Raw genomic sequence first — 10,841 nt, 5'->3', positions numbered from 1 at the left:
GTGCTAGTATAGCTCTAGCTTTAGGTTATATACAAAAATCCTGGGGATTGGTTCACTTTAAGGACCTGTATCTACCAGAATCATACCTGCAATTTCAAAGGGTTGCATAATTTTTCCTGCACCTGTTGGACTGTACATCTTTCAAACAAACATACACATGAAATGCTGTTCGAATATTATTTACTCATATAAAAAAAAATATATATATCAGCAGCGCAGCAGATTTTTTATTAGTATACTAGGTTTGGTACAACCAATGTGTGGCAGCAACCCAAGAAACTCCACAGCACAATTTATGTAAAAAAAAATCTGACAAGCTTGATTTCAAAGTGATAATAGCCGAATCTCTTTATTCATGAAATGAATAGAGGGAGTCCTGAGGAAGCTTGAAATGTTGATATGTTAAAAAATAAAGCTTTTACAGCCTTTATCAATTTTGCCTGGAGCGCGGTATATTTCTACATATTCAAAAACACAAGAGTTGAAAATTATATGGGCTTAATCACTAATGTGAGCAGACAAACTAATGGAAAAACAGTTCCTTTAGTACAAATATAAGCTTTTAAGACACTAGTGGATATAGGAGTATTCAATTGTAATCCTTTCCATACTGTGCTTGAATAGTAGGAAGGGGGCGCCAAAGTATAAAGCACCCTAAATTAATTAAAAAGGGTCTACCCACTCAATAGTCAATGTAGTTGAGCAGCTCTTGCAGCTCCTTCATCAGCCGTGAGTCGTTGTACTCGAATACATGTCACTTATTTTTTTTTTTTTTTTTAATGACAGTGACCCTTTAAAATGATTTTTTCCCCCATCTTCCAAGTCTCAATAATTATTACCGTACTTGGCAGCTCCAGTTCAGTCGCTGAGAAAGTTTATCAGAACTTGAGTGGCAGACAATTTCAATCTTGTTCCTCTTAAGCACATAAAGCATTCCAGAAACACAGCATCAGATAGGTTTTTATTATGGACAATGCCTCGACTGCTGGCCATAAATTCAGCGGAATAGCAGCACATTTCACTAGGTGTATTCATGTTCTTACTCCTTTTGAGGAAATGTTGATGTTAATTAAGTGCTTTCTGGTGTAAATTACACATTTACATGTATAAATACACATTACATGTACGTGATGCCAAGGTGATGGGTCTACCAGTCCTTGTTGCATAGGGTATTGTCTTTTGGTTAAGCGGTTATAGACCACTTGCATGAATGTTCAGCTTTATAAGGAAAAATATCAAATTATTTCTCCAAGCCATGTCAATATCTTGCTGGACTCACCGCCTCCATCTATAGTGGAAAAATAAATAAATACATTAACATATTAAATATTGTGGACTGTATGTTGTGGAGGGAAAAATCAGATTGTTGTGTTTTATTTTAGGAAATGATAGCTAATCAAAAACTAAAATATAAACTATGTTACACTTCTATTTCCTCTTCATATGCAGCATATTCTTATGGGATGCATCAATTTAGTGCAATTTATTCTTCTAAAAGGGAAATTATTTTTGGGTAAAGGAAAGGAAGAGTCTAATGCAGCAGATGTGTTTAAAAAATGTCTGATTATGATTAAAATGGAATCAATGAAGGGAATTTTGTTTACTTACCGTAAATTCCTTTTCTTCTAGCTCCTATTGGGAGACCCAGACAATTGGGTGTATAGCTTCTGCCTCCGGAGGCCACACAAAGTATTACACTTAAAAGTGTAAACCCCTCCCCTCTGCCTATACACCCCCCAGTGCATCACGGGCTCCTCAGTTTTGGTGCAAAAGCAGGAAGGAGGAAACTTATAAATTGGTCTAAGGTAAATTCAATCCGAAGGATGTTCGGAGAACTGAAAACCATGAACCCAGAACAATTCAACATGAACAACATGTGTACACAAAAGAACAACAGCCCGAAGGGAACAGGGGCGGGTGCTGGGTCTCCCAATAGGAGCTAGAAGAAAAGGAATTTACGGTAAGTAAACAAAATTCCCTTCTTCTTTGTCGCTCCATTGGGAGACCCAGACAATTGGGACGTCCAAAAGCAGTCCCTGGGTGGGTAAAAGAATACCTCGGTAATAGAGCCGTAAAACGGCCCCTTCCTACAGGTGGGCAACCGCCGCCTGAAGGACTCGCCTACCTAGGCTGGCATCTGCCGAAGCGTAGGTATGCACCTGATAGTGTTTCGTGAAAGTGTGCAGACTCGACCAGGTAGCCGCCTGACACACCTGCTGAGCCGTAGCCTGGTGCCGCAATGCCCAGGACGCACCCACGGCTCTGGTAGAATGGGCTTTCAGCCCTGAAGCCCAGAAGAACGGTAGGCTTCAAGAATTGGTTCCTTGATCCACCGAGCCAAGGTTGACTTGGAAGCCTGCGACCCTTTACGCTGGCCAGCGACAAGGACAAAGAGCGCATCCGAGCGGCGCAGGGGCGCCGTACGAGAAATGTAGAGTCTAAGTGCTCTCACAAGATCTAACAAGTGCAAATCCTTTTCACATTAGTGAACTGGATGAGGGCAAAAAGAAGGTAAGGAGATATCCTGATTGAGATGAAAAGGGGATACCACCTTAGGGAGAAATTCCGGAACCGGACGCAGAACCACCTTGTCCTGGTGAAACACCAGGAAGGGGGCTTTGCATGACAGTGCAGCTAGCTCAGACACTCTCCGAAGTGATGTGACTGCCACTAGGAAGACCACCTTCTGCGAAAGGCGTGAAAGAGAAATATCTCTCATTGGCTCAAAAGGTGGTTTCTGAAGAGCCGTTAGCACCCTGTTCAGATCCCAGGGTTCTAACGGACGCTTGTAAGGAGGGACTATGTGGCAAACCCCCTGCAGGAACGTGCGTACCTGTGGAAGCCTGGCTAGACGCTTTTGAAAAAACACAGAGCGCGCCGAGACTTGTGCCTTAAGAGAGCCGAGAGACAAACCCTTTTCCATTCCGGATTGAAGGAAGGACAGAAAAGTGGGCAAGGCAAATGGCCAGGGAGTAAAACCCTGATCAGAGCACCAGGATAAGAAGATCCTCCACGTCCTGTGGTAGATCTTGGCGGATGTTGGTTTCCTGGCCTGTCTCATAGTGGCAATGACCTCTTGAGATAATCCTGAAGGCGCTAGGATCCAGGACTCAATGGCCACACAGTCAGGTTGAGGGCCGCAGAATTCAGATGGAAAAATGGCCCTTGAGACAGTAAGTCTGGACGGTCTGGTAGTGCCCACGGTTGACCCACCGTGAGATGCCACAGATCCGGGTACCACGACCTCCTCGGCCAGTCTGGGGCGATGAGGATGGCGCGGCGGCAGTCGGACCTGATCTTGCGTAATACTCTGGGCAGCAGTGCCAGAGGAGGAAATACATAAGGCAGCCGAAACTGCGACCAATCCTGAACTAATGCGTCTGCCGCCAGAGCTCTGTGATCTTGAGACCGTGCCATGAATGCCGGGACCTTGTTGTTGTGCCGGGACGCCATTAGGTCGACGTCCGGCTTCCCCCAGCGGCAACAGATCTCTTGAAACACGTCCGGGTGAAGAGACCATTCCCCTGCGTCCATGCCCTGGCGATTGAGAAAGTCTGCTTCCCAGTTTTCTACGCCCGGGATGTGAACTGCGGAGATGGTGGAGGCTGTGGCTTCCACCCACAGCAGAATCCGCCGAACTTCCTGGAAGGCTTGCCGACTGCGTGTGCCGCCTTGGTGGTTGATGTATGCCACCGCCGTGGCGTTGTCCGACTGAATTCGGATCTGCCTGCCTTCCAGCCACGGCTGGAACGCCTTTAGGGCTAGATACACTGCCCTTATCTCCAGAACATTGATCTGAAGGGAGGACTCTGGCTGACTCCAGGTACCCTGAGCCCTGTGGTGGAGGAAGACCGCTCCCCACCCTGACAGACTCGCGTCCGTCGTGACCACAGCCCAGGATGGGGGTAGGAATGATTTCCCCTTCGACAAACAAGTGGGAAGAAGCCACCACTGAAGGGAGGCCTTGGCTGCCCGAGAAAGGGAGACGTTCCTGTCGAGGGACGTCGACTTCCTGTCCCATTTGCGGAGAATGTCCCATTGAAGTGGACGCAGATGAAACTGCGCAAATGGAACTGCCTCCATTGCGGTCACCATCTTCCCTAGGAAGTGCATGAGGCGCCTCAAGGGGTGCGACTGGGCTCGAAGGAGAGATTGCACCCCTGTCCATAGTGAACGCTGTTTGTCCAGTGGAAGTTTCACTATCGCTGAGAGAGTATGAAACTCCATCCCGAGATATGTCAGCGATTGGGTTGGTGTCAATTTTGACTTTGGGAAATTGATGATCCACCCGAATCTCTGGAGAGTCTCCAGAGCAATGTTCAGGCTGTGTTGGCATGCCACCCGAGAGGGGGCCTTGACAAGGAGATCGTCTAAGTAAGGGATCACCGAGTGTCCCTGAGAGTGTAGGACCGCCACCACGGATGCCATGACCTTGGTGAAGACCCGTGGGGCTGTCGCCAGGCCGAAAGGCAGTGCCACGAACTGAAGGTGTTCGTCCCCGATGGCGAAACGCAGGAAGCGCTGATGCTCTGGTGCAATCGGCACGTGGAGATAAGCATCCCTGATGTCGATTGATGCTAGGAAGTCTCCTTGGGACATCGAGGCGATGACGGAGCGGAGAGATTCCATCCGGAACCGCCTTGTTTTCACGTGTCTGTTGAGCAGTTTGAGGTCCAGAACAGGACGGAAAGATCCGTCCTTTTTTGGCACCACAAACAAGTTGGAGTAAAAACCGTGACCCCATTGCTGAAGGGGAACAGGGATCACCACTCCTTCTGCCTTCAGAGTGCTCACTGCCTGAAGAAGAGCATCGGCTCGCTCGGGGGAGGAGATGTTCTGAAGAAACGAGTCGGAGGACGAGAGCGGAACTCTATCCTGTAACCGTGAGACAGAATGTCTCTCACCCATCGGTCTTGGACATGTGGCAACCAGGCGTCGCAGAAGCGGGAGAGCCTGCCACCGACCGAGGATGCGGTTTGGGGAGGCCGAAAGTCATGAGGAGGCCGCTTTGGGAGCGGTTCCTACGGCGGTCTTTTTAGGACGTGACTTAGACAGCCATGAATCAGAGTTCCTTTGACCCTTCTGTGGCCTGTTGGACGAGGAGAATTGAGACCTGGCTGCGGGCCGAAAGGACCGAAACCTCGATTGTACCTTCCGTTGTTGAGGTCTGTTTGGTTTGGACTGGGGTAAGGACGAGTCCTTTCCCTTGGATTGTTTAATGATTTCATCCAATTGCTCGCCAAACAGGCGGTCGCCAGAAAATGGCAAACCGGTTAAGAACTTTTTGGAAGCAGAGTCTGCCTTCCATTCACGTAGCCACATGGCCCTGCGGACTGCCACCGAATTGGCGGATGCTACCGCCGTACGGCTCGCAGAGTCCAGGACAGCATTCATGGCGTAGGACGCAAATGCCAACGCCTGAGAGGTTAAGGACACAACCTGCGGAGTAGAGGCACGTGTGACTGCATTAATCTCAGACTGACAAGCCGAGATAGCTTGGAGTGCCCATACGGCTGCGAATGCCGGAGCAAAGGAGGCGCCGATAGCTTCATAGATGGATTTCATCAGGAGCTCTATCTGCCTGTCAGTGGCATCTTTGAGTGATGCACCGTCTGCCACTGCAACTATGGATCTAGCCGCCAGTCTAGAGATTGGAGGATCCACCTTGGGACACTGAGCCCAACCCTTGACTACGTCAGGGGGGAAGGGATAACGTGTATCATTAGGGCGCTTAGTAAAGCGCTTATCTGGAAAAGCTCGGTGTTTCTGGACTGTATCTCTGAAGTCTGAGTGATCAAGAAACGCACTCCGTGTACGTTTGGGAAACCTAAAATGGAATTTCTCCTGCTGAGAAGCTGACTCCTCAATCTGAGGAGTTGGAGGAGAAAGATCCAACACCTGATTGATGGACGCTATAAGGTCGTTTACTATGGCGTCCCCTTCAGGTGTATCAAGGTTGAGAGCGGCGTCAGAATCAGAGCCCTGATCTGCCACCTCCGCTTCATCATCCAGAGAGTCCTCATGCTGAGACCCTGAACAGTGTGATGAAGTCGAGGGAAGCTCCCGGCGAGCCCGCTTAGCCGGTCTGGGACTGCGGTCCGTGTCGGAGTCCTCACCGTGGGACCTATGAGTCGCCCCAGGAGCGCTTTGCTGCGCCGACCGAGGGGGGTCTGAGGGAAAAGGTTCAACAGTGCCCGGGGCCTGTGTTACAGGTCTGGACTGCAAAGCTTCTAGTATCTTAGCAGACCATTTATCCATAGACTCAGAAAGTTTGTCAGCGAATACTGCAAACTCTGTCCCTGTCACCTGGACAGTGGCAGCAGGTGGTTCCACCTGGGCCGAGGGTCCCACCAGTGGCAGAGGCTCCGGCTGAGTGAGTGTCACAGGGGCCGAGCATTGCACACAATGAGGGTAGGTGGAACCTGCAGGTAGCATAGCCGCACATGAGGTACAGGTTGCAAAGTAAGCCTGTGCCTTGGCACCCTTGCTTTTTGCGGACGACATGCTGTTGTCTCCTCTTAGAGCAATCAGAGAGGGTATATAGCCAAAGCAATAGTGCGGCCGTACAGAGTAAATGTATACAATATAAGCATATAAATATACACTTCGGCACCTAGGGGGGCAAGCACCTAGTAACAGGTGCTGCTTACCGACCGCCCTCAGCGGTTGTGTGACCACCAGATTCCCTGCCTGGGCCTCCCAGAGCTGTGGAGCTCGTCTCTGAAGTTCTCCAGCGTCAGAAGTGCTGATAGGAATGGCTGCCAGCGTTCTGAGAGGAGGAGGGAGCCGTGGGCGTGCCTTAGAAAGTGCGGGAATCTGGTGCCCCACGGTGCTCAGTGAGGGGGGAGGAGGATACTAAGTATGCTCCAGCCCTCAGCGCTGACGTCCAGTGCAGCGTCCCGCCCTTACCCCTGACTGGCAGGCCTGGGGGCGGGAATATGCGGTACTAGGCCGCAAAAGCCGGGGACTAAAGTTATAAGCGCGGCCGGCAAACAAGCGCGGTCAGCGCGGTAGTCCCGGCGCACAAACACAACTAGCAGCTGCTGCAGCGTCCATTAGACAGGCGCTCTATGCGCCGTCCCCAAGGGGACACAGAGTACCTCAGAGGAGCAGGGCCTGTCCCTGACGATACCCGGTCTCCTGTCCAGCAGATTCCCCCAGGGGCTGCGGAGGGAGCACGGTCCCAGTGCCTGGTGACCGGTTAGGATCCCACTTCACCCAGAGCCCCTAAGGGATGGGGAAGGAAAACGGCATGTGGCTCCTGCCTGTGTACCCGCAATGGGTACCTCAACCTTAACAGCACCGCCGACCAGAGTGGGGTGAGAAGGGAGCATGCCGGGGGCCCTGTTATGGGCCCTCTTTTCTTCCATCCGATATAGTCAGCAGCTGCTGCTGACTAAATTGTGGAGCTTGCGTGCATGTGTGCCTCCTTCAACACAAAGCATAAAAACTGAGGAGCCCGTGATGCACGGGGGGGTGTATAGGCAGAGGGGAGGGGTTTACACTTTTAAGTGTAATACTTTGTGTGGCCTCCGGAGGCAGAAGCTATACACCCAATTGTCTGGGTCTCCCAATGGAGCGACAAAGAAATAAGCTTTATTAATAGATTTTTCTTTCTACTTGGTGATAACATCAAAAGTGGCTAAAAAAACATCTCAATTGGAAGCTAATAAACTACAGTGACTAGTGGAAAGTTAATTTATGTTCGCTGCTTAAAAGGGTTTCCAGTGTAGGTCACTTCCCCATCAGGAGGTGAGCAGGCTGACGACGTTGCATCGGTAGAAGCCAGTTTTCCATAGGTGTGCACGTGTCACATTCTAATGCTTGGAACCATAGAAGATACCGGATGGCTATGCACGCGTTTTGATGGGCCCCGAAGAACACACTATCATCAGGTTTGCTCACATCCCGATGCAGGATATCTCAGTAGCTAAATAGATGAGAGAAATATTGCAAAACTTACATCCTTAAGCATTTATCCTTTCCGCCACTAGCTACTCTCTGTCCATCCGGGCTCCAGTCAACAGCATAGACCTAAAGAGAGACATTACAATGATAAAGTGTGTTTTTTATTGAATAAATATTTTTATCAATGGCTTGCATTGAGCGTTTATGACATAATTTCTGACTACTGGCCAGTCAGAGGTTATGTTCATGAAACGACACTGAGTATTAACACTAGGAGCAGGGACCTTGGGTTAAAAAGCACCACTCCAGGGCTGAAACCCCCCCACAAAAACAAAGAACAGTGGAGTGGAGCTTTTATAAAAAGATGATAGATTTGGATAACGGTTCCCCATACACTTTCTGTAGTTGTCGGCTGAGTGCTCATTTAAATGGTATCTATTCCTTGCCATACACACTTGGTTTGACAGAGTATTCATGTGTTCATAATGGGGAGAAGGGAGTAATTTTTTCCTGCGTACACGATTCAGAAAGCCACCATACACATAAGATAATTGTCTAGTCCCAGCAACATCGACAAGTTTGGATGACTATATTGTAATGTAGTGTATGGAAGGCAGGATTACACTATAGGAAGTGTTTGTTTCTATTGTGTTTGCATGGAGCAGAAATCCTTGGCACACGTAAGCATGCAAGTCATGTGCACAATGTCATTTTACTCAAGCCTATTTGCAGAATTCGCTTTACGCTTTATTTTAGATGCATTACTGACAAAATGCTAAAGTGCACATGGGCATAAAAACAAGGAAAGAAGAAAAATAAACACTTCATACGTGGGTGTCATACCTCATCTGCATGTCCAGGTAGGTCCACAAACAACTTCATTGTCTTAGCATCCCAAACTTTAAGTGTGCTGTCACTGCTTCCACTAACTAAAAGCCGACTATCTGCAGACCAAGCGATCTGATACACGGCAGAGACATGACCACGCAAGGAAGCCAAGTACCTGCATTGCAAGAAAATACATAGCATTACTCTACATGAGTATATATAAACCTTAACATTTTTATGGCCAACACTAAAATTTTCACGTTATTTTCTTTGCAGGTTAATTATACTTCAAAATGTTCAGTAAACTACAGCAATGGAGGAAAGAAGGGAATTTTGTTTACTTACCGTAAATTCCTTTTCTTCTAGCTCCTATTGGGAGACCCAGACAATTGGGTGTATAGCTTCTGCCTCCGGAGGCCACACAAAGTATTACACTTTAAAAAGTGTAACCCCTCCCCTCTGCCTATACACCCTCCCGTGCATCACGGGCTCCTCAGTTTTGGTGCAAAAGCAGGAAGGAGGAAACTTATAAATTGGTCTAAGGTAAATTCAATCCGAAGGATGTTCGGAGAACTGAAACCATGAACCAAAAGAACCATTGAACATGAACAACATGTGTACACAAAAGAACAAACAGCCCGAAGGGAACAGGGGCGGGTGCTGGGTCTCCCAATAGGAGCTAGAAGAAAAGGAATTTACGGTAAGTAAACAAAATTCCCTTCTTCTTTGTCGTTCCATTGGGAGACCCAGACAATTGGGACGTCCAAAAGCAGTCCCTGGGTGGGTAAAAGAATACCTCGATAAAAAAAAGAGTCGAAAAACGACCCCCTCTTACAGGTGGGCAACCGCAGCCTGAAGGACTAGCCTACCTAGACTGGAGTCTGCCGAAGCATAGGTATGCACCTGATAGTGTTTCGTGAAAGGGTACAGACTAGACCAGGTAGCTGCCTGACACACCTGCTGAGTCGTAGCCCGGTGCCGCAATGCCCAGGACGCACCCACGGCTCTGGTAGAATGGGCTTTCAGCCCCAAAGGAAGCGGAAGCCCAGAAGAACGGTAGGCTTCAAGAATCGGTTCCTTGATCCACCGAGCCAAGGTTGACTTGGAAGCCTGCGAACCCTTACGCTGGCCAGCGACAAGGACAAAGAGGGCATCTGAACGGCGCAAGGGCGCCGTGCGAGACACGTAGAGTCGGAGTGCTCTCACCAGATCTAATGAGTGCAAATCCTTTTCACATTGGTGAATTGGATGAGGGCAAAATGAAGGTAAGGAGATATCCTGATTGAGATGAAAAGGGGATACCACCTTAGGGAGAAATTCCGGGACCGGACGCAGAACCACCTTATCCTGGTGAAAAACCAGGAAGGGGGCTTTGCATGACAGCGCTGCCAGCTCCGACACTCTACGGAGCGATGTAACTGCCACTAGAAATGCCACCTTCTGCGAAAGACGTGATAAAGAGACATCCCGCAGCGGCTCGAAAGGTGGTTTCTGAAGAGCCATTAGCACCCTGTTAAGGTCCCAGGGTTCCAGCGGACGCTTGTAAGGTGGGACTATGTGGCAAACTCCCTGCAGGAACGTGCGGACCTGCGGAAGCCTGGCTAGACGCTTTTGAAAAAATACGGATAGCGCCGATACTTGACCCTTGAGAGAGCCTAGAGACAAACCCTTGTCCATTCCGGATTGAAGGAATGAAAGAAAAGTGGGTAAGGCAAAGGGCCAGGGAGTAAAACCATTATCAGAGCACCAGGATAAGAAGATCCTCCAAGACCTGTGATAGATCTTGGCGGACGTTGGTTTCCTGGCCTGTCTCATAGTGGCAATGACATCTTGAGATAACCCTGAGGACGCTAGGAGCCAGGACTCAATAGCCACACAGTCAGGTTGAGGGCCGCAGAATTCAGATGGAAAAACGGCCCTTGTGACAGCAAGTCTGGGCGGTCTGGGAGCGCCCACGGTTGACCCACCGTGAGATGCCACAGATCCGGGTACCACGACCGCCTCGGCCAATCTGGGGCGACGAGAATGGCGCGACGACAGTCGGACCTGATTTTGCGCAGCACTCTGGGCAGCATCGCCAGAGGAGGAAATACATAGGGCAGTCG

At 49.3% G+C, this 10,841-nt stretch overlaps 1 protein-coding gene across 1 annotated transcript in view; it reads right to left on the bottom strand.

Annotated features, from left to right (window-relative positions):
* Positions 1 to 216: 216 nt before the first annotated feature.
* NLE1 (notchless homolog 1) overlaps positions 217 to 10,841 on the bottom strand; it is a 53,004-nt gene continuing 42,379 nt past the window's right edge. Inside the window, exons 11-13 of the mRNA XM_075334178.1 lie at positions 8,752 to 8,911; positions 7,964 to 8,034; positions 217 to 1,288 (exon numbers count right to left, since the gene is read on the bottom strand). Coding sequence (XP_075190293.1) covers positions 1,276 to 1,288; positions 7,964 to 8,034; positions 8,752 to 8,911 — 244 coding nt within the window. The 3' untranslated portion in view covers positions 217 to 1,275. The remainder of the gene's footprint in view (positions 1,289 to 7,963; positions 8,035 to 8,751; positions 8,912 to 10,841) is intronic.

The sequence above is a fragment of the Anomaloglossus baeobatrachus genome, chromosome 2, assembly GCF_048569485.1.
Source record: "Anomaloglossus baeobatrachus isolate aAnoBae1 chromosome 2, aAnoBae1.hap1, whole genome shotgun sequence".
NCBI lineage: Eukaryota > Metazoa > Chordata > Amphibia > Anura > Aromobatidae > Anomaloglossus > Anomaloglossus baeobatrachus.
This window is presented reverse-complemented; position numbering and strand designations above follow the sequence as displayed.